At 34.2% G+C, this 25,578-nt stretch overlaps 1 protein-coding gene across 3 annotated transcripts in view; it reads left to right on the top strand.

Moving 5' to 3' along the window:
* The window catches only part of LOC118204291 (uncharacterized), a 75,924-nt gene extending 50,827 nt beyond the window's left edge, over window positions 1-25,097 (top strand). For 2 of the 3 annotated variants that reach the window (XM_085822885.1, XM_085822892.1), the window contains exons 2-4: window positions 13,047-13,190; window positions 14,008-15,600; window positions 24,698-25,097. In XM_085822885.1, the coding sequence (XP_085679011.1) occupies window positions 13,047-13,190; window positions 14,008-15,600; window positions 24,698-24,855 (1,895 nt within the window). In that variant the 3' untranslated portion in view covers window positions 24,856-25,097. Of the gene's footprint in view, window positions 1-1,755; window positions 2,325-13,046; window positions 13,191-14,007; window positions 15,601-24,697 lie in introns of those variants that run through there. The other variant, XM_035376625.2, reaches the window with a different exon arrangement.
* Window positions 25,098-25,578: the final 481 nt, after the last annotated feature.

Here is a 25,578-nt window from a genome sequence, read left to right as displayed (position 1 = left end):
TTGGGCGCCGCTATCAGGTTCAGTGTTTCTCCTTACTTGCTTGGGGAACATTGAGGAACCTGACTCGGAACAGGGAGCTTACTAAAGCTATGTTCAATAATTGTGGGAAGTAGACAAGATACACAGGAAGGGTATACGAAACCCTTTATTTTTCACTCTTTACAATAATTTCCGTACTTCGGAATACAGAGACCAACTACTTGTGGTCTGAACGTAAGAATATAAAAAATATTTAACTAAACTCTAACTTAACTTTGGAATAATAAACAAGGGCCTACGTGGAAGATTGGCCGTATATTAACAGGAAGCCGTATGTAGTACAGAGAACTGTTAACACTACAATACGTTTAAAATTATCACGAGGATTAAACCTCTGGCCTGGAAGGCAACCAGCAACCGAGTAAAACTGCTAAGGTAAGCGGCCTGCTTCGACTAACTCCTTCCTCTCTTCTTGCTTGGCAAAAAGCCACAACTTAAGTACTTGGCGTTCGCCAGACAAATTTTGCATAAATAAGTTAAAGTTTTTAATTCTGGTCGGAAGTAGAAAATAAGAAGTGATAGTAAAGATTTAAAATAAAATAAACGTTAGTAAAACTTAAGATCCTTACAAGGTTACTATTTTTAGAATGCAGAAGGGAATTAATTTTCTCTGCTAATTTAATCTTTTACATATTTGGTTTTCTTACACACACACGTATATATATATATATCCTTTACCTGGTCTTTATTTTAGCAATCGTTGTTCGTAGTGTTTTAATCGTAGTGACCGTAGTATTCTACAGAAGTGTTTTGAATGACGAAAATATTCACGTTTTGGAAAAGCCAAATTTAAAAAAAAAATTATCCAATCTCCTCGTTCCTATACTTACCTTTGGGAAAGTTTTACACTTAGTATGAAAATATAAATTTACAAGAGGTTTGACTTCCGTAGAACAAAAAATTCCTAGCGATATCTAATTTCAAAATTTTCAATTTCTTTTTGTCACTTTCTACTTAACTTGAGGGACCGGTTAATTACGTTAGAATAATTTGTGGAAGTAATTTGAATGAAGTGCAGCAAAAATGTGTATAATTTAATAGGCCGTCCAAGGAAGTCGTCTGGTGTACATCAGATTTTTTTTTCAAGTGATAACATAACATTAACTTTGAACTATAATTTTTCCCTTCTTTTTCGCTCCGTTTTCCTCGAAAGCGAAAATTGTATTCAATTTTATTCTGCAAACCGTACCATTCTGATTTTATGAATGAAAGTTTTCGTAAAAAGAAAAACCGAATTTTCCTAAAGTGAGAGTAACTTGCAACAGCAATTTAAAGCTCAGATACAAACAGTAAGCGAAAACAAGTTTAGAGAAATCAGCTAATAAGTGTACTCGCAAATAACAGTTGCTAATTGACACAAAATCATATTAATATATTCTTATACTAAATTAATTTGCGTACGTTTGGAATGAAGAATACCGAAAGAATGACAAATAGAGAAAACAGAGGCAAATACAATCTAAAAGGTTTGTTTAAATGTAAACTAACGCACTGGGGGACAATATCAAATTTTGCCTGTTACAGAACTGGTCTGTGCAATCGAAGCCAAACTATTCTCCGCTTTTTCTTAATTAGAAGATTATTTTCTGTAATTTGTTTTTTAACTTCTTATATATAGTACTTCACGTAATATTCGAATAAGAAAAAGCATTTCCTTTAACGAAATTTTATTTTTTATTTTTAATAAAAATTATATTTTCTTTACAGTGGTAACGAAATCTAGCTTATGATAGAATCAATGTTCTATCAAATGATCAAGTAGTAAACATAGTGTTCTCTAACTAATTAATTAGATGTAAATTTTAAACGTAAATTCACGTTGTAGCAAATAATAAGTCTAAACAGTTCGGCAGCTTGTGACTGGCCCCTTAATAACATAAAACTGAAAAAGAAAAAAGAAAAAAAAAAAAAAAAAATGAGATTATCAGATAAATGAACAGACATCTGGTGTCAATGGTAGTATTGAAAATTATCTTTCGAATTTATCAATTATCAAGCACGAATAATCTGTAAAATGCTACGCCAGCTCTTAGACGTTACCTGAAGAGTGAGGAATTTTAATAAACTCTGAAAAATGCGACGTGTCTCAACAAAAAAGACTGCTGGCCCAGATCAAGGTTTTGGATGGGTGATAGCTCTTATTTGCTTTGCTATTAACTTCATATTGATAGGAGTGGCTCGCAGTGTCGGTATGCTCTATGTTTCTATCATAGAAGAATATCATGTTCCTAGAGAATCCGCCTTGCGGCCTTTTAGCATAAGAGTTGCCATCAAATTTCTAGCAGGTTAGTAACTGCTTATTTTGAGAATTTTTATAAACTTATTTGAATTTAATCCTGATCTGGCAATACGATTAAATATGAAGAGTCGTTGAACATAAAATTGTTCCCCCAAAAAATTTAGTATTCCGAATTTATAAGCAGATACTGATAATTAACTATAATTTCGACATAATAAGGAAATAAGAATTTGCAAGCATCTTTTCTCTTAAGTAAGATATTAATTAGGAAATTTAATTTTTTTTGTTTGAGCAAATTATTCCAAAATATGTTAATCTTTCAGAATAATTTAACTCAGAAATAGTTTTATATCTAACAAGGTTAAAACACTGCCAATCGTAGTATTTTAGTAATGAAATGTAGTTAATTTTAAATTACCTTTATCTTTTCTGACACAGAGTGTAGGAACAGCTATGCCAAATATATCATACGATGCATATATATCATACTATTATATATGCAAATGTATCATACTGTCATAATATGCTAAATGTATCATATATATCATTATTTAAATATATCATACATATCATTATTTAAATATATCATATCATAATATCATTATGCTAAATATACGCTGCGGCAGCGTTAATAGTATGTGTGATTATGGCAAAGCGTCGAGGGCTATCTGCCTAAGGGGAGGGATGCCTTAGTGGAGGACTTTCTAAGGGAAACTGGCTCGTATACACGTTACACATGGGGAAAACCACGAAAACGCCCATGCCCGTTCGCGGGATTCGAACCTCGGACCGAACTACCAGTGTTCAGCGACTTTACCGCTCTAGCGTTCTAGGTGGGCCTCTAGCGTTCATAGTAGGATATTAAAAACACACCTGTTCCGTCTTTTCGGTAGATAGGTGGCGCTCTTGATGCGCCGATGAAAAATATTTCACTTGACGCTTGAACATGAAGAATGACGCATGTCATACCTTTTTTTGATGCTTGATTATGTTTTCATGGCCGCTATAGGCGGAAGTAATATACTATCTCATTAAGTTTATCGCTAATAAATGTTATTTCTATGTTCTGTGAAATCTTGAAGTTTTGATTTGAAATTCTAATGCTCTCCCAACCTGTTTCCTGAAAACAAAATCAACTTGAGAAATTATGACTCATGAAGAGACACCATACATATTTTGGTGTCTGAAACCCACGAAAAGGGGAATTACCTTTTGAAAGGTAAGAATTTTGATTTATTTGTTCTTGGTATCGATCTTTGAAAACGAAACATAATGGATGATTTAGCAAAAGAGAAAAAAAAACGTGCTATTGTACGTAGTAAAGTTACTACACTTCTAAATAAACTTGAGAAATTATTATCGGAAGAATTAAGTAAAGAACATCTAGAAGATCTAAATTCATCATATGAATTGTTAATCGAATACCATGAGAAACTTAAAAGTCTTGACTCAAAGATCGATGCTCTCATAAATGATGAAAAGGATATGATAACGAACTACTTGTATGTGAAGAGTATGATGAAAAAATTATAACGTTTAAAGCTAAGATTGTTAGTAAAGAAAATTAACAATAATGAAGTTGTTGAAAGAAGTATAATTACAACTAGTAATGGTATAAGTAGTACTCTGAATGGTAATAATGTTGTTACAAGTAGTGCTTCAGTAAAGTTACCTAAATTAAATATTGAAAAATTTGCTGGTGATCCCAGTAAATGGCTCGAATTCTTTAATTCGTATGATAATGCTATTCATTCTAATCCAAATTTATCTAAAATAGATAAATTTACATATTTGAAAAGTCTATTATCTGGTTCAGCATATAATTGTGTTTCTGGTTATGCTTTATCTGAAGAAAATTATGATCTATGCATTAAAAGTTTAGAAGAGAAGTTTGGTCGTAAAGATGTTATTATATCAAAATTCATGCAGATGTTGTTACAGTTAGAACCAGTTAAAAGTTCTTCAAATGTTTTTGAGTTAAGAAAGCTCTATGATCAGTTACAAATCTGCGTTAGAAATTTAAGTAGTTTAGATGTTACTAGCGGTTCATACGGATAGTTATTGAACCCAATAATTCTTAAATTGTTACCTGAAGATTTAGCTCTTGAATTCCATAGAAAAAGAACATCTAACCAAAATATAGAAGTAAGTGAATTAATAGAGTTCATTAAAATCAAAACTGAATACCGAGAAGCAAGTATTTTGATTAATAGCTCGAAAGGTAATAAATACACAGGGGTTAATCCTAAACAAGTGTTCAAAAATTATAAAGTCAAATCACAAGCTTCTGCTTTTAACACATCGGTAAAAATGTTTTGCATATTCTGCAAATCAAACGAACATACATCTGCCGGATGTTTGAAATTTTCCGACGAACAAAAACGAAACAAATTAAAACGGGGAGGTCGCTGTTACAAATGCTTTCTAAAACATTTGTCATCGAATTGTCGGTCAGAAATACAACCATGCGAAAATTGTAACGAGAAAAATCATAATAAACTTTTCTGCCGTTTGAAATCGAAAGAAATGGAAGATGTTAAATCCGCAGATACGCAAAATAAAACTTTAGTATCTACTTCCCACTGTAACATTCTAAAACCTGAAAATAGTGTCCTTTTACAGACATGTTCTGTTATTGCTCAAAGCAAAAATACATCGAGAATCGTAAGATTATTAATTGATTCAGGTAGTGAACGAAACTTCATCACCCACAAGTTAGCGCGCGATTTAGAATTGCAAGTCATTAGAAAAGAATTTCTAACAATTTATTCGTTTGGAAATCAGCGCGGTAACTCGCAAGAATTTGAAGGATATAGTCTAAAAATAAAAAACAAAAACGATGATCGCTGCCTTGTTGTAGAAGCTATCGGGATAGAATTAATATCATCAATAGAATTCCAGGCACCATCAACATGTCAAGACATTAAAGAATTTATGACTAAAAAGGGTTTGGAACTTTCGGATACAAGTCCCGTTAATGAGAACTATAAATATTCTGCTTGGATCGGAGCATTTCTGGTATATACAAAAAGGAAGTAATTCAATGATAAATGATGGTTTGTTTATAGTACCGACGATATTTGGATACACAGTGATGGGTAAAGTAAAAAATAATAATACTCGAATTAATGCGTTGTTTTTATCTACCGTTGAAGGAAACACATTTGATTTGCAGTCATTTTGGAAATTGGATTCGATAGGGACGGAAAATGAAAACAAAACATTTTCGGAAACTGATTTGGATACTATAAAGCATTTTAACGACACTTTAAAATTTAATAATGGTAGGTACGAAACAAAACTCTTTTGGAAGGACAATAAATCACAACTCGCTGAAAATTTTTTCGTTACTAAACAACGATTTCTAGGACTAAAGCATAAATTAAAGGGAAATGATTTCCTGTATAATGAATATGATAATATAATTAGAGAACAAGTTGAAAGGGGGATTGTTGAACAATGGAAGTTTGTTGAAAATGAACCTAACCGTTATTATATGCCTCATAGGCCCGTTATACGTGAAGGAAAGGTAACAACAAGAATAAGAATAATTTATGATGCCTCCTCTAAGTCTGAAGGAGCTAAATCTATAAATGAATGTTTGATATCAGACCCTAATTTAAATCCTAACCTGTTGGATATAATTTTAAAATTTCGCGTACATAAAGTTGCATTTTGTGCCGACATAGAGAAGGCTTTTCACCAAATTCAAATTGATAGTGAAGATAGAAATTTTTTAAGGTTCTTGTGGTTTGATCATTCTTACGACGATAGTGACAATAGTTTAGGCTTTAAGGTTTTCCGAATGTGCCGAGTGCCGTTTGGAATGACAAGTCCGTTTATTTTGTCCGCCACTATCAAACATCATATTAAGGGTTATGAAAAGAAATATAGCAAAGCTGTTGACATGTTAAATAAGTCCTTATATGTTGATGACCTTATCCATGGAGCAGACTCCGTTGAAGAAGTTTTCTCATTATCAACTGATGCAGTTAAAATTCTTCAAGACGCTGGTATGAACTTAAGAAGATTTGAATCAAATTCCGTATATTTAAGAAATCATTGGCAAGATATTGGTTTAATTAATAAGGAAGATAATTTGGATAAGAAAACGTTAAAGGTTCTGGGAATAATTTGGGATTTGGATGAGGACACATTGAAATTAGATGTACAAGAACTTTTACAACCAGTTGACTGGAAACACGTTACGAAGCGAAAGGTATTACAGATTGTGGCAAAAATTTATGACCCAGTTGGATTCATTGCACCTTTTGTTATCAGAATAAAATTCTTATTACAAGAGTTATGGGAATTGGGTATTGATTGGGACACAATTTTGCCCAGCTATTTGAGTGAAAAATTTAAAACTTGGTACTTGAAATTGAAGTTATTCTCAACTTGTGTATTCCTAGAAAATACATATTAAATGATGAATGCGTAAATTTCGATAAAATAGAGCTTTTTGTTTTTTGTGACGCCAGCCTCAAGGGATATGGAGCTGTTGCATATTTTCGTGATCCTGATTCTTGCTGTACGTCTTTTGTTCTTTCAAAGAGCCGTGTATCCCCACTTAAAAATTAACCTTGCCTCGTTTAGAACTTATGGGAGCCATTATTGCCGCAAGAATAGTTAAATATTTAAGGAAAATATTTAATATCCAAGAAGATAATGTATTTTGTTTTAGTGACTCTAAAATTGTTCTTCACGGGATCAGGGGTACCGCTGATAAATGGAAACCCTTTGTTGCTAATCGTGTACGTGAAATACAAGATGTTGTATCACCTTCGCAATGGAAATACTGTAAGGGAAATGACAATCCGGCTGACATAGTTTCACGTGGATTAAGAGCTTCTGATCTAGTGGGAAATAAACTTTGGTTCAATGGACCAGTGTGGTTAAAAGAGAAAAATTTACCTTCATCATCTTTTGATCCTTTGATCGAGCCTGTGGTGGCAGAGGTACAGGTAGAACAGCGTCAAACTACTGTATGTTCTGTTATTAGCCAAGAGGCTGAATTTGAATTGACATCCAGGTTTTCATCCTGGAAAAAATTGAAACGCGTAACTGCGTGGTGTTTAAGATTCTGCCACAATATTGAACCTACATCTTTAAAACTCAAGGGTTTTTTTAACAGTTCAAGAATTGGATAAGGCAAGCAATTTGATTTTTAAAATCATGCAAAATTCCAAATTTAGAGAAGAAATTAGACTTTTGAAAGCTGGGAAGAAATTGAATCTCAGCAGTAAAGTCCTGAAATTAAATCCTTTTCTTGATAGAGAAAAAATCCTTAGAGTCGGTGGTAGACTCTGTAACTCGAATCTTTCAGAAAACACAAAGTATCCAATCATTCTTCCCAAAAGTCACCAAGTTACTGAATTGATAAGCGATAAGCAACGGAGGACGTGGGCACTGTCCCTTTACCAAAAGGTCAATCGGTATAGCACCACGTCCACCTATATCTAGAGCCTAAAGAGGAATCACAAGACGCCACGCGCCGGGCGCCCAAACCCAGAGCCAAATTCAACCCGGGGGCAGTCCAACAGACCAAATGCCCACGAAAGACAGTCTCAACAACCGCCCAGGCCTCACATTTATTAAATAAAATAACAAAAGCATGCAGGGCCAAAAAGGGCGAGTTTGGACAATAAGCAAAAATTTTACAAAGGTGTAATACACACAAATATAGAATATACATAAGCTAAAGTACAGTCTGATGTTGGGCAGCCCAATAATATACAATGAATAAAATATAGACAGTAGAATTAGACTTAATGACAATATAGCATAAAAATAGAGAACATAGTGAAATAATGAATGTAAATGATTACAGCAATACACAGAGGATATACCAAAAGAAATAAAAATAAAAGAATACAATGTAACAGAATGCAATAGCGGTAGAATACACTTGATCACGTGGTATTGTGGGAAAAACATGCAATAAGGCTAATTATACGATTATGAGGAATAAAAATAACATATTTAGCCTGCATAAAAGTTAACGAATATAAGATACTATACAATACTATACAATATTACAATACAATACAATACAAAAAAAAATTAACATATTTAACCTGTACTAACAGCCAACTGATATAAGATACTATACAATACTATACAATACCACAATACAATACGATACAGTAGATACAATACCACAATATAATACGATACAGTAGATGCTATACAATACTATACAATGAAAATATAAAATACATTCAGTGTTGGTGACACAAAAATACATTTAAAATTGTCATGACACTAGTGATGAAAATACAAAATACATTCAGTCTTGGTGACACAAAAATACATTTAAAATTGTCATGATACCAGTGATCCTAATGCAGCAAATAAATTGATGCAGTTACCTGCATAAAAGATAACTTATATAAGATACCATACAATACTATACAATACTACAATACAATACAAAAGCTAATTAAACGATTATAATGAATAAAAATTAACATATTTAACCTGTATAAAGCCAACTGATATAAGATACTATACAATACAAAACAATACCATAATACGATACGATACAGTAGATACTATACAATACTATACAATAGGAATATAAAATACATTCAGTGTTGGTAACACAAATATACATTTAAAATTGTCATGACACTTGTGATCCTTATGCAGCAAATAAATTGATGCAGACAGTTAAATGTGTTACTATACATTTGCAAAGGATGAAATATAGACTTAAGTATGCCACAAATTATGAACATATATTATACCGTGAAAAACACAAAATACATTCAATGTTGGTATAAATACAATGGATATATTTAAAACAATGGATAATGGTTGGATATATTATACAATGAAAATCTCTAGCGACCCCAATACATTCAGTGTTATTATTACACAGAGAATTAAATGTATGATATTACATGGGCAACTGATGAAAAGAAGACAGTAACAGTATAATGTATAGCCAAATATGCAAGTATATGGTATACCGATGTTTAACAGCAACTGGCAAACAATGTACCATTAATACGCCCAACTAGATATGCCAAGATATTATATACTATTATACAGTGAAAAACGCAAAATACGTTCAATGTAGATATTATCATAGTGCATTATGAGGGAATACAGACTCAGTAGTCAAACACTTTCACGAAGTGAACCTTCATGGAGGAGCCACATTAACATTATCTGCTCTGCGACAGAAATATTGGATCGTTAATGGCCTAGATATTGTAAGAAAAATAATTTGGAAATGTATAAAATGTTTTAAAAATCGAACAAGCACATCCAATCAGATAATGGGCGAACTACCTGCTTCTCGCGTATTGCCGGATAGAATATTCTCGAATACAGGACTAGATGTTGCAGGCCCCTTTTTAATTAAAGCTAGGAAAGGAAGAGGGGGAACGAGATATAAATGTTACGTTTGCCTTTACATATGCTTCACCACAAAGGCCATTCACCTAGAAGTAGTCAGTGATCTAACAACTGAAGCATTCCTAGCATCTCTGAAAAGATTTGTGTCGCGCAGAGGAAAACCCAAAAAAATCTTTTCAGATAGAGGAGCCAACTTTGTTGGGGCTGATCGAGAATTAAGAAGATACATACATAGCTACACTTTCCACTGAGGAAGCATTTCAAAGCTATCTGAGCGGTGAAAATAGTCAATGGATCTTCAATCCTCCTGCTGCCCCTCACTTTGGAGGCCTTTGGGAGGCTGGAGTGAAACAAATGAAGATTCACTTAAAGCAGACTATTGGTACCCAGGTTCTGACATACGAAGAATTTCACACCTTAATTACACAAATCGCGGCGTGTTTGAATTCCAGGCCAATAGTTTTTATCTCATCTGACCCTGAAGATTTTAATCCTTTAACACCTGGACATTTCTTAATTGGGACTACATTAACAGCAATTCCTGAACCTGATCTTACAAATAATAAGCTAACCCCTGCTGAAAGATGGAAATTGACACAGCAAATTTTCCAGAGCTTTTGGAAACGTTGGTCTAGAGATTATCTTTCACAATTACAAGGGCGTACCAAATGGTTGAGGGATAAACCAAATTTAGCTCTCAATGACTTAGTCTTGATAAAGGACGAAAATTTGCCTCTATTAAAGTGGCGACTTGGACGAGTAATTGAACTATATCCTGGTGCTGATGGAAAAGTTCGTGTTGTGAAACTAAAAACTTCATTGGGCAAAATGAAGCGTCCTATACATAAACTTTTCCGCTTACCATTGAGTGAATAAGGCTCTTAAAAAAACATTAATTGCATATTCATAATTTGTGTCTTTACTGTTATTAATTCAATTATATTTCAGATTCAGAGAATGGACCACAATTGTGGATTATGGTAATTTAGCAGTTTCATTATTTTGTTTTCCTTGTAGAGATTGTAAGTATGTTTTATTTGTAAAATTTTGTGCTAAATTTAATGTTGTTATTCAATTTAAATTTGTCATTATGCATTTTTATTTTATATGATATACTGTTGAATATTTGGGAAACTTGTTTAAATATAAAATTGAAGATCTTTATAACAATGTTGTAATGAACCAATGTTCATCGTGGCGGAGTATGTTCCGTCTTTTCGGTAGATAGGTGGCGCTCTTGATGCGCGCCGATGAAAAATATTTCGCTTGACGCTTGAACATGAAGAATGACGCATGTCATACCTTTTTTTATTCTTGATTATGTTTTCATGGCCGCTATAGGCGGAAGTAATATACTATATCATTAAGTTCATCGCTAATAAATGTTATTTCTATGTTCTGTGAAATCTTGAAGTTTTGATTTGAAATTCTAATGCTCTCCCAACCTGTTTCCTGAAAACGAAATCAACTTGAGAAATTATGACTCATGAAGAGACACCATACACCATAAGGCAGTAACTGTAATTTATTTATTACCTCTTATGTCAATTAAGAGTTAAAGGTATGCCATTTTCTAATGTGTAAGTCATTGTCCATTGCGTGGATTACTTTTTGAATATGATGACCCCTCTGCACAACACATTCATCTAGGTAACGTTGGAGGCTCGCCATAGATCGGCGTAACGTACTCCCTGGGACATTGCCAACGGCAGTTCGGATGCGATCCATCAACTCAGAAATGTGGCACAACGTGTTCGGAAAACTTCTTGCTTCAGGTGGCCCTAAAGGAAAAAGTCTGCACATGAAAGATCAGGTGAGCGAGGCAGCCAGGAAATGTCACCAAAACGCGAAATTACTCTACCTGGAAATTTCTGTCGCAATGGTCCGTCCATCTGGAGCTTTCCCACAATGTCCCAAGTTGAAATGTTGCCGAAATAGACGCTGGGTAGCAATAACAGAGTAGTTATTCTTGAAATAACTTTCAACAGCAAAGGCACGATGCTGTGCACTCCACCAATCCATATCACTGTCACACTGGAAATGGCAGCTCATTAGTACACGAATGCGGCACGAGCTGGAGCGCATTCATGCAGTACGTCATTGTGCTACGCAAGTCAAATTACGCTATGAACGCTACCTCACTCTGTATGTCATACATTTGCATTTTAATGCTTTACTGTTAAAAATGACATCCAGGTCATTTTATTAGTCCATGATTATTCGAACATAATTATCACTTCAAATCGAAATTGTTCGAATCTGGTTTCAGGCTATCGCAGTTCTACGGCAGAGCACTTGCTTGTATTAGGGGAATTTATTGGTTCGATTTCCAGTCGAAATCTTTTAAATGACGTCTAACCATCTTAAAGAAAAGTCCTTGAATAATCCGAGATATTTAAGTCGCACTTGGATGTGACCCTCCAGCCCCAGACAGGAAAAGGGGGATAAAAAGTCATTCTCAGATTATTCGTGCTCACCAATAATTGCTTATAACGTTCATCAATAATCATACACATACATTAATTACTTGAAGAGAATTAGGTATTTTTTGGAAGCAGGAAAGATGAAAAATCAGCAACGCCTTCGCCGTGAATCGAACCGCGGATCTCTGGAATACGCACCCAGCGTGCAGACCACCATACCATGAAGGCATGCCAAAAAGGCGCGAGAAATATCTTATACATTGACAAGATGATATTCTTCGAAATCATATAAATTACCAATAATTACCTCGAAATCATCTTAATTCACCAATAATCACTCACAAGGTAATATTCTTCGAAAATTATTAATCGGTTTCAATAGTTAAGGTCAATGAAAATTTGCAAACTGACAGAAGAATGTATTGCCCTGAGCCCCAACCAAAACTTGCTTTTCGAAAAGTTCATGTATTTGTACAATTATTCCCCTTTGTAATACGTAATTGTATTGAAACTATATAAACTATACAGTAAACTATATAACTCTTTATGCCCTAAATCATTATTTTTAATAAATATTGGATGCGGGGTGTACGGTGGGATTGCATGATGTACCATAATAGGTAAACTCTAAATATCTAGATCCTTTGCAAAGCTTCAGTTGCTCCTTTCAATCTTTCTTTATAAATTCTTATAAAACTTGCAAAAATTTAATAGTTAGTATGGGATGGCATTACCTGTTAACCCATGGTACATAGCTGATGTCCCCCATACTTTTACCTGTACACAGTTGCCAACTATGTGTTTTACCAATCTTCATTTTAAATGTCTGTGTTTCCAGTAGACGTTTTCAGAATTTCCATACAGTGCCTTCAGTTTTTCAATCAATTTGTGTGAAATACTTTTAGAAAGGATTTTAATGCTTAGGTCTATAACAATTTGGTACTCTGCAACAAAATGGTACTAATAACGATTTTTGACAGGACCACTTATTGGGCTTCTGGGACAGAAGTATGGAATTCGCCGTATAACAACTGCCGGTGGTGCTGTGGCGGCAATTGGAAGTATCTTGTGTTACTTCGCTCCTAATATATTTTGGATTACAGTGTTTTGGGGTGTTATTCACGGTAAGAACTTTCAGAAATCCTAAAATAAAAAGCATTTTTTATAATATTTTATAGCTTTCAGATGAGTTTAAGCTTTTATTTAAAAAAGTTTTCAGTTCAAAAGACGCATTTTTTCATATTCATTACAAATTTTTGTTTCTTAAATTTTCTTTTAATTTCGTAATAAATTTTCAACAAGAAATAACTACGTTAAATTTGAAGAGATTTAAACTTGTTTGCGTGCAATTCAGTTCAACCTTTTAAGTGCATAAAAAGATCTATAATTATTATTATTGTTCTGATTTTGTAATAAAATCACGAAATTCTGATCATCAAATTTTAATTAACGCATTTAAGAATATGCATTAAAGCAAGTATAGAAATAGATGTTAATTATCTAAAACAGTAATCTTATATGATGAATTCAGGAAAATAAAAATCTAATACAAACACTCTCTGAAGACATTAATTATTAAGATGGAAAATAATAACTTTTTATTCAAGTAAATATAATTATATTTTTCTACTCAATGTTTTCATCAATAAACATACTAATTTATATATAAGCCAATTAATTTATGTAACAAAACGGTACTTGTACGAAACAATTTTCCCTCTTTAAAAAGTAAAAGTAAATAAAATATACTACGTTAAAAAAACCATAATACGTTGAAAGTAATATTTTTTTGTTGCCTCACATCGTTAAATTATCGTAAATAAAATCTGAATTTCACTTCAGTTAGAAATATCATACTTATTTTCATCCGATATGTCTATCAATATCTAAAAAAATGTTTGTCACTTTTCTTAATTTTTAAAGAAGGTTTCTATTTTCCAGGTCTGGGATTTGGTCTGTCTACTGTATTGCACATGATGATCATTAGCCATTACTTCGATAAATATAAAGCCTCTGCCTTAGGTTTAGGATATTCAGGTGACTGTTTCGGCACATTCGTATTTCCAGTTATTATCGAATACCTTCTTTCTAAGTACGATGTAAGAGGAACTTTTCTGATTCTTGGCGGTATCGTTTTGAATGTTGTTCCTTTAGCACTTCTTCTGAAGAAACCGCCATGGTTATGTGAAGGTAAAAAACGAAGAAAAGTTATTTCAATTAAAACTCAAACAAGTAAAACCTCAGAAAAGACTCATCCAAAAGAGTTAACTGGTTACAAAAATGATGGCTTCGAAAACTGCGAAACAGACTTAAGTAGTTCGCCAAGCCATTTGCCGAAAAACACAAAGTCCATCAATAAACAAAACGAGCTTCCCATTTATCAAGAGGCAGTGGTAATGAATAGTGCTGTAAGTTTACTGAACAGGAAGAATAATTCCTTTTCGTCTCTTAGTGGTTCCGTTCGTTCAAATAAGGCCCTGCCGGAATACATGGACTGCTTTCACCATCGAGATAATTTCGAAAGGCATGATTCTTTGCCTCCAGTTCTCGAAAAAGAAGCCAATATGACAGAGACACAGCAAACAGAAAATGAAAATCCTGAATATACGCTTCACATGAACAACGACCATGAAAGAAAGAACGAAATGGATACCACGTCCTTTGAAACAACTGGTAGTATGAGAAAAAGAAGAACGTCCAGTTTCGTCGGACAGATAGCCCAGGAAATCGTTCATAAAATGCGCTCGGCAAGTTTCGCTAGTCAAGTGGCCCAAGATGGATTCATAACAAATATTAACCGTGATAACCAAGAAGAATCGGAACCAGAAGAAGATGAGCAAAGTGAACAAATAACTAATGAAAGAAACGAAGATCAGACGTCGATAGATTTTGGATCCTCCAATAAGCAAATGGGACAACAACTGATATTGTCTGTAGCAGACATGAAACTTTCTGAATCTTCTAAAGAACAAAATTTAAAACCTCAGCAGGACATTTTCAGGACCAGTTCTATTAAAAAGCTCGATTCCTTTAGATTAAAACCAAAACAACAAATGTCAATATTTAAAATGCTGCTGAAAACTAATACGAAACCTATGTTTATTTTGATAAGCATTTCAATGGCTGTATACGCTTTTCTCTTTATTGGAGTTCTCACAATTATCATTGATTATGCTGTCGATCATGGTGTGGATCATGATCGAGGAAAATACTTAGTTATCGGGTTTTCTGTAACAGATCTTATAGGCAGACTCAGTTTTGGACAAGTGATTGACAGAAAATTAGTTAAAATGAAGAACTACTCTGGTATCACAATGCTCTTGATGGGAACTTTCGTGACTGTATTGCCACTCAATTCGAGTTTTAATTTCATGATGGTTTGCATGTGTATGTACGGTTTCGTACAAGGAGGAACAGCAATAATGTTCCCGATACTAGTCACTTACTACATGGAAAAGAAAGAAGAATCAATCGCTATGGGTTGCTTAAATTTCTATGGAGGTATTCTCATGTTGCTTATGGCTCCTATGATAGGTAAGAAATTCTTTCATATATTACAGTTCTCTATTCAAATTGAAGTACACTTATTTCAAAATGTAGGAAATATAGTTTTAAACTATGATTTCTCATTATTAATTCTAAAATAAAATTATAATTTTCATGCTGATCTCAACTGAGACTATAAGGTATTTCTCCCACCTTCTTAGTGCGCCTTCGTGGTGTAGTGGCCTGCACGCTGGGCGCGTATTCTAGAGGTCCGCGGTTCGATTCCCGGCGAAGGCGTTGCTCATATTTGAAATGCCATTATCAATACTGCCTTAGACTTTCCCAGCTTGCAAATGCAGTGATGACCCTTGTTAGGCGATGTAATTTTCTATACACACAACAACAAATACAGAGGCTTGGACAAGCGGATAGGAGAATATCCCCGGAGGGCGCTTTTGGTCAGTGGGACCGTCCTCGGGATACACCGGGCGCCGGGTTTCGGCTTCCCGTGCGAGACCCTCGTGTGGCCCTTAAGTTCGACTATAGATACTGGTGGACGTGGCGCTACACCAATGAACCATATGGTAAAGGGGTGGTGTCCAAGTCCTCCTTCGCATGTCGCATGAGCCCTGCTTCCAAAAAATCCTAATGTCTCTACACTAGCGCCCGGACAAGAAAGGGTGGTGGATGATGATTCTCCACACGTAGGATTTTGCGATTGGGTTTCCCCAAAACTCAGTCGCCCTTTTAAAGGGGGAGTATATAAAGTGTTTCTCCCGCCTTCTTGGCATGCCTTCGTGGTGTGGTGGTCTGCATGCTGGGCGTGTATTCCAGAAGTCCGTGGTTCGATTCCCGGTGAAGCCGTTTTTCATGACTTCTGCTTACAAAAAATACCTAATGTCTCGACAAGAACGTTTCTGTTTTTGAAACACGAAAAGAAATTGCAACTTTTCCTTCCGTTGAAATTTTTCTTACTTAGATCATATTTATCAAAAAAAAGGGAGTAGTGCTTTCTCATAAATTATGAAACTTAATTCTTAATTATCAAATTTAGTTTAAAATTTTTTGAATAGTTGGTAAAATGGAGCTGTAATGATACTATTCTATATATATTCAATTATTCTTGTTAAATAGTGTTCAAATTTATAATTAATTGATAGTAATTATTGGCTTATTACAGGAATTATAAAAACTGCAGTTTTTAATTTTTGAATAATACACGTTTACTTTTATAAATATCTGATAAACTGAGCAAGTAATGAAAAATTTATTACTCATTTCTTAGCCAGTCTATACTTACTTTCTGAGTTTTACGCAGTTGTATTGTATCTTTATGAATCAAAAACTGAAACTTTCAGTAGAAAACATTATATGAACTTTAAATGAAGCGCCCATATGAGAATATCCGTACACATATGTTCCTGGCTGAGTCCATAGCCGAAGAGGCAAAAGGAAATTGGATCTGACTTTGAAGTATTCTATTTTATAAATTATAGGAATTTCTGTCATCAAATCTTAAATTTATTTAATTAGGAATATTAATTCCATTTATTTAGTGCAATTAATATTACTAAATAACTGCAATTAGGAATATTAATTGTATTAAATAAATGAAAATAATATTACCGATTAAATAAATTAATTTAATGATTAAAAAATTAATTAATATTTATTTATTATGGTAACTTTATTTATTAATTCTAATTACATAAATTAATTGAATAGAATTTTTTAATTAGGAATAATAAATGTTTTTATTAATGCAAGGAAATATTTAACATACCATAAAACTAACAAAAATTTAGTAGTATTCTAATTTCGTAATTTGACAAAATAAAAGAGGAAACAAAATGTATAATACAAAAATACGCCTAAAGGATAAGAAAGGATATTTTTGAAGGACATAAAACGAATACATTTTTAAGGAGCAAAATACAAAAACTACTAGAGTTTGAAAGAAGATAGAAATATACTTCAAAAGTAAACTTACTTAAAAGATAAAAATGAAAGATTTTTTTGATTGGAACATAGTTTTTTATCTTTTAATTTTATTTATGTTTTAATCTTTTACTAGGACAAACGGGCAATTTTCTCAGAAGAACTATTTATTTCGTTTTGGCATTTTGCGTCGGTTCACTCTAAATGTCGGTTCACTTTTCAAATTTTTGTCAGCAAGTATTACAGCCCTGCATTATATTTAAAGTACACTCATGTCCATAAATTAAGAATAATGCAAAATCAGGCAAAGGAAGAGTTAGAAACAAAACAAATTTGACTTATTTGTAAAGCTCATTTATTAAACAAAAGGTAAAGAGCAAAAAAAGATGCTAATATGTTTGATATTATTAAAAAATTAGCGATTTTTTCTCCCTGGAGCAAATTACAAAAAGAACCTATTTACAAAAAGCCAATATTACATGGTTGGTATAATTGTTAATACATTGTATGTCTCTTAGACGATGCAATACAGTCCGTACAACGCCTAGGCATACTGAGTATCAGATTAGCGATCTGATCTTAGCGGATATTACACCACTCAAAAAGCAATGCTCTCCGAAGTTCCGGTAGACATGTAGGAGAGGTTGACGGGCTGCAACTTGTCGACCAAGCATGTCTTACACGTGCTCTACTGGATTCAAGTCCGGTGAGAATGCTGGCCAGTCCATACGGGTGGGATCCTCCGATTGAAGGCATTCGCTTACTATGTTTGCACGGTGAGGATGGGCGTTGTCATCCATAAACACAAATTGTGTGCCCATGGCGCCCCGAAACAAACGGTACATGCTGTTCCAGAATGACGTCCCGATAGATTTGGCTTGCCATGGTTCCAATTTGAACATGCAGGTCAGTTCTGAAACCCAGAATAATTCCACCCCAAACGAGCACTCCTGCACCATCGTAACGGTGTCGTTCAATGATGCTTTCTTGGTGGTAACGGGTACCTGGAACTCTCCATATGAAAGTCCGGCGAGAATCAGACGGCAGGCTTAACCTGGACTCGTCGGAAAATATCACACAAGCCCACTGTTGCGGTGTCCACAATGCATGCTCTCTACTCCAGGCTAACCGCAGGCGACAGTGAGTTGCAGTAAGTGGAACGCATCTGACAGGTCTACGAGCATATAGACCAATCTGCCCTAAGCGTCTGAACACGGTCTTCCTTGAAATTGTCAAACCAGTGACTGAAGAAAGCTGACGAGACAGGTCTGAGGCTGTGCTCCGCCTGTTTCTTTTGGCAGTAACTGCCAAATACCGGTCCTCATTCGCGGTTGTAACTCTGGGGCGACCTGTGCTGTAACGTCTGCTTACATTACCATCATCTTGGAATCGTTGCCAGAGCCTGGAGATGACACTCTGGGCAATTCAAAGTTCGTCTGATACTTCCAGTTGTTACGCCCACATTCCAGACGGCCGATAATTCTACCAAGTAAAAAATCATCCAAATGCATCCTTTATGTCATAATTATTCGGTTATTGCACTGAAATGCTTATAAAGCGCCTGCGAACAATTTTACTTCTTTGCCTGTATTCCTTATATATCACTCTCTTACACTCTCATCATTGTGACGTACCATCTGTGTCATCTGGTTACTTCCTGAAATTTGCATATGATTTTTGAAGATGTGTGTAGTGATTTTACAGGTGATATATTTATTTTAGAGTTCGATTTCCGCGTGACTCCGAATTATCCTTAATTTATGGAAATGAGTGTAATTAATGAAGAATTATGATGTATCTATGTTTCCGGGACTGTGAAAAAACAACGGTACCTAGAGACATCACATTTTTAATAACGTTGTACTCCATTTGAATATGGGCATCTAGAAGCCCAAATTTGGAAGTTTGAATCTGTTTTGTTATCTATTTCATATTTAGTCAAACATTAAAGAACTTTTGATTAATAAACTCAACGATTTCAAAGCAGACAATGGCAACAACTGTACGAGAAAAAAATAACATTTTTATCTCCAACATGCGAGATTGTGTATCGGAAATTCTAAAGATATGCTCGTTTAAATATTTTGTGATATTACTGTTGAATTGAATTTTATGGTTAAAGTGCGAAGAACATGATATTTAATCAGTAAAGTTAACACACAAAAAGTTAAAAAACGCTCCTTTGGGCGTAATAATTTCATGTTTTACTCATATACATACATACCTACCTAAACTTATGTACTGTGTCATCCCAAACTTTCTGAGTTTTTCAAATAGAAGCACGTTTTCCTTTAACTACTTTGTTACTTTTGATATGGAGTGCTCTTGACCTTGATCGAAACGAATGTTTAAATACGGTCTTCTCTGCCCATGTTTGCGTAATGTTGTAGCATGTGCTGAGGCAAAATTTTTGTTTCAGTGCAATGCTATGAATGAAGAACACAAAAATTCACTTTTGTCATATCATGTTCTTGTATTTTTAAAATGGGAAGAAATTGCTAATAAGACTGTAGTGTCATTAGGTTAATTGAAAGCAAGAGGAATTGAAAAATTAGCAACCGCCTTCACCGGGAACCGAAACATGGACCTCTGGAATACCGGCCCAGTGTGCAGAACCACTACTTTACGAAGGCACGCTAGGAAAGTAGGAGAAATACCTTATATATTTCCCTTTTTAAAGGGCGTCTGGAGTTTTCAGGAAATCCAATCGCCAAATCCTGGGTGTGGATAATCCTCATCCAACACCCTTTCAGTTCAGGCGCCACTTTTAGAGTCATTAGGTTAATTGAAAGCAAGAGGTATTGAAAATGAGCAACCGCCTTCTCCGGGAATCGAGCCACGGACCTCTGGAATACCGGCCCAGTGTGCAGAACCACTCCACCACGAAGGCACGCTAGGAAAGTGGGAGAAATACCTTATAGGACTACTCGTAAAATCTACATTATATAGAGAAAAAAAGCATTTTGTTTCTGATAACCCAATTGATTTCAGAAGCTCGGAAATTTAGCCTCGAATATGATACTCGGTTTGGAAGATCATCCTTTGTAAGCAAGGGCCTAGTAAAAGAAGCTATCGCTGAAAATTCATTTTATACTTTTAGAAACTATTAGACAAAGTAAATGTTCTAAATCATACAGTACGTAACCATTTGCAAAAGCTGCTACAATGTATGGGTATCCTATATTTTAACAGAGCAGGATATGCTTGTAGATGCTGAAAGTTGTCGCTCTCCCTTCTGGAATCGTTTTCATGTAATTTACTCCTACTTTTAGAAACTTAGTAACTGTCTAAAATCAAACAGCCGGGAAATAATGCTTGGAATCTTTTTCTATCTTTCATAAATCTGTAAGTACGGCTATCTCCCTTTCTCGAACACCTTAAGCAGTTGTCAATGTACATTTAAGTCTAGTTTAAAGATCAAAATGATCAATATTATATTAAAACAAGCATAACTGTATGTCTTCATTTAGAAGTCTTAAAAAATTATTTTATCTGTGAAGAACAAGTATAAAATTAATAAAGTCATTTCATTCTCTTTATTTAAAAAAGAGGTCAATGGGTATTAAAAAGAGGTCAATGGGTCGTAAGAAAATAAAAGTCATAAAGTACTTTCATTTTTATTTTCTTACGGATGATGACTTTTGCTCAATGATTTTATTTACGCAAAAAATAAATACGGCAGTAACTAAGAAATGTGATTCTTTTTACTACAATTTTTGTTCCTGAAACATTAGCTACTTATAAGAGTAGTTAATTCGGAAATGATTTATTTGTTAGATTCGAAAAATTTTAATCAATTAAGAACATAATTTATACTAATTTCTACTTGTCAAAGTTTGACATAAAAAATTTTCAACCAACACTTTTCTTAAAAATGTTTGTAAAGTAAGACAAGTAAGAAGTGAGACATTAATACTTGTCTTGATGAACGATTTAAAGGCTTTCATAATTTTGAACTTCATTTCTGTGAAGCGTTTATTTTCTTAAAGGAATTTCTCAAAGAAATTTTCAAATATACACTGGTTTTCTCAAATTAACGAAACAAATTACAAAAATAGCGACATTACGTTCAAAAATAAGCCATTCCGTATAAAATTTGAATACATTTCAAAATAAGAGTTGATCAGTAAAACTACAGCATGCAAATTAGTGGCGCTGCAATCGAAATACGTCATCTGCGAGGAGCATAAAAATTGTATGTTTCAGAGCAAGCCTGCAAATGTCGCTGTGATACTGAGATAAGAAATCTGGGATAGCCAATTTGTAACTATAACCTTCAAGCATCGTTTGCCCGAAGAACTGCAATGGAGAGCTTTTGGAAGACTAGAGGCAGAAGAATGTGTGATAGAAGTGGCCAGATGACTAAATATGAACCCTTCTGTTCTTCTAACCACCAATTCCGCATCTAGGAGGCTCAGCCAAAGATGACCAGCCACTAAGAAGAGTGCTGATGACCAATATTTGACGAGCGCTGATGAACAGTCATACTCCAATGATGAATGATGACATTCCATACTGTTATGCGCACGAATGAATACAACATCAGATACGACTCATCTCAGATCCGCCATTGCTGCAGCCACTGGAAACTTGGTGTCAAGTTAATCAAGAGTAGAATTCTGCACGAAGGGAGTGTGTACGCGAGGCGACCAGCTGTTTGCGTTCCGCTCACGTCACATCATAGAAGAGAACGTTTCAAGCGGGCACGTCAACAGGTCCACTGGACAGCTGATCAATGAAGAGCAGTTTTCTTTATGGATAAGTCCAGGTTTAACCTCCGAAGTGATAGTAGGCGTTATTTGATTTGGAGAGAACCTGGAACCTGTTATTATCCATCAAACATCCGTGAAAGATATGCATACGGAGGAGGCAGTGCTTGTGTTTGGGCTGATATCTGTTTGGGTGGACGCACAGACTTCCTTATCCTTCCACATGGAACCATGAATGCTCAGGTCTATAGAGATGCCATCCTTGATACTTAAGTGCGCTTTTAATGCAATAAGTGGTAATATCCCTGCTACAGGACAACAACCGCTAGATCACACATGGCTCTCATCGCGGATGATTATCTTCAGCAGCAAACCATTCAGCGCTGTGATTGCCAGCTTGTTCACCGCACCTAAAGTCAATCATGCGTATTCGGAATGCCTTAAAAAAACATATAGCTGCGCTCAGTCCTCTTCTTCAGATCTTTGCTACACTTGCAATTGCTTTGAAAGAGCGATGGCTGGCATTTCCTATGGAACTGGTAGACTGCATAATTGACAGCATCGCACATCGCTATTTGTGTTGTACGTTTTAACCGTGTAAGGCTGCCTTGATCAATGCCAAGTCTGGTGCACTTCACTGTGTGTGTGTTATATTGCTTCTAGGGGAGATTGTGTTCTTTATAGAAGGTAATTTTCCTACACAAAACTCTGATACATCCCATTTGTTCATCTTATACATAGTTTAACGAGTATACACGTGTAGTACATTTTGTACACAAGAAGTTTTTAAAAAATAAGCTCTCAAAATTTTAGCTCCTCAGTGTTAATTGAGTTTGGTGTATATTTATTAATATTTCTTTTTTATTAAACTTATTTGATTCTTCTTTTCATATTTCAAAATTCAGGTTCATTCCAAATAAAATTCCCCCCCTCATTTATTACGATTTATTTTTAAAATTTGTATTTTAAAATAATTTTTATAAATTTTTCAAAAAATATTGAATTATAATTTGTAAAATTGTTACCATTATCTTAAAGTAGACGTATTTCTAAGCATGCCTGCAAAACATTACAGTTTTTTTATTCAAAATTTACGAAGATATACGTGAATTTTTTTATTGCCGCGTTTTGAAATTTGGCGTATTAGGTGAAAGCGATAAAACATCAAATGTTGTTTAGATACTTTGCTAAAATTATTTGAAAGTAGGAACGATGTGACTTTTTTTCGTTCATGCACAATGCAAAAAGGTAGGAACGAGGTGCCTTTCTTTCCGTTCCTGTCTAATGATAGGGAAAGAAAAATTATTTGCCATACATTAAGAAGTTCGCCAAGTGAATTATTCGTGACGCAAATTGAAAACATTCCACCACGATAAATTTTTTAATTTATCCGTGAAATTCGCACCAAAATTTACAAAATTTAATATTTAGGCATAATTTGAATCGTAGAAGCGAAATATGGAAAAAAAATTATTGGTATCTTATTTCAGAAAATGTTCGATTTTGTGACAAAATACTTATGTTAAGAAAATGCTTTAAATAAATCTAATATATATCCTAAGTGGCACTTTCGAGACATGTAAACGCATTTGAATTTTGTCAATCGGCCCAGTAGACAGGAGATATAAAACTGTTCCCCCTTTTTTTCCCGCATTGTACATATGTACTATATTTTGAGTAACAGTCATTTTCCTTATCCCTTTGCGGCACAGTGTGTCCGGTCTGGACACACCTAAAATTTCCTTTTGTACGCACAGAAAAATTGAATGAAAAAGTATTTATAGGTTACTCTGAACCGTTATTATTTCTAGTAGCTGGCAGCTCAACACAAACCAGTCCATATATTTTAGCCATGCTTAGTTTTTTAAGACCCTCATTTTTCAAATAAATCTTCCAGATTTTTTTAGGATATAAAAGGAATTGTTTGAAAAGAAATTTCTATGTTATTTTTTTGGTTGTATGCTAATCTAACTAATATAGAATAAATATTAGTTTAAAATTTTTACCTTGAAATCTTGCCTAAAATCCAACGGCGAACATTAGGTGGGCCCAGACCGGGCTCACCGATCATCTAGGACAACTGAGAGTCTGCATTCTTTGTTTATACGCATCTCATCGGTCAGTTCATTGACAACAATGCACATTTCAGCACTCTTTTCGAAGCTGTATTCAATCAGTGTACGACTTTGGGCACACCCACAGAATTAAAACGATAAGTGCTACCTTCACAAAATTTTACTTGTGTGCTCCTCTAGGCTAATTAGACTGCCTACCCTTTTTTTTTTTTTTTTTTTTTTATCAAAACTCAGACTTTAAAAGGTATCGTGCCGGAAAGGGTTAATTGATGATAACCAGTGTATTTTAGAGCTGGTGAGAACAGTGAACTTCTCAAAAATAGATGGTAAATGAACTAAAATCTTAAATACAAAAATAATGTTGCAGATATTAAAAAGTACTTTGATATATGTTTTATTTATTTTTATCATTTTTGTTTTCAGGATACTTTCGAGACACTACTGGTTCGTACGATGGTGTGTTCTATATAATAGGTGGCATAGTTGCATTAGTGGGTCTTATATGGCAACTGGAACCACTGATCTTAAAATTCCAGAATAGAAAACAGAGAGAAAACGTAGTAATTTGCACAAGACTTTGAATAGACAATAATCTTACTCATGATAAAACGTGGACATGTTCCTGACGTTTATAACATCATGTATAAAACTGTACATACAAAAATATGAACATTGTAATATGTTTTGGAAATAACTATTCTTTTATCATCTATCGGCAATTAACTGTATATACGTTTTCTACATATTCATCATTATACGTATATCCAAGCTTTTTATTCATTATTTATATATATTATGAAATAAAAATCTTAGATTCCAAAAATGTTATGTTTATTTTCTTATAATCCAAAAAAGGCTTTACACTATATGTAGTTAATGCTTCATATACAGGGACAGGGACAGGGAAAAGTGGATGGAGCACCAGAACTTCGTCAGTGACTTTTACAGGTGTTGCTCCGCCGCACTACTGTACCCCGCTGGGCTTTTAGTTGGCCCGCATCGGATGCTAGCCTACCAAGACATTTACATAGTAATTTTACATTAATATTAGACTTACGTATTGAATATACAATTACAAAGACATAGCATACAATTATTGCAAAGAAATTAACCTATCAACAAAAGTTGGATTATGGCAGATTGAAATAACATAATTATGGCAGATTGAAATAACAATTACTTCGAACATACATACAAACTTTCATTGTACATTGTACTTCATACAAACAATATATTTACATTAGTATATCTAGTTACATCGAATTAAAATAAACATCATTTTAAGGAGCTAATTGAAGATTTTT

Source organism: Stegodyphus dumicola, chromosome 1, assembly GCF_044657685.1.
Source record: "Stegodyphus dumicola isolate Sdum_Otavi_A_Nest chromosome 1, ASM4465768v1".
NCBI lineage: Eukaryota > Metazoa > Arthropoda > Arachnida > Araneae > Eresidae > Stegodyphus > Stegodyphus dumicola.
The sequence above is the reverse complement of the archived record's forward strand: the minus strand, read 5'-3'. Positions and strand labels throughout refer to the sequence as shown.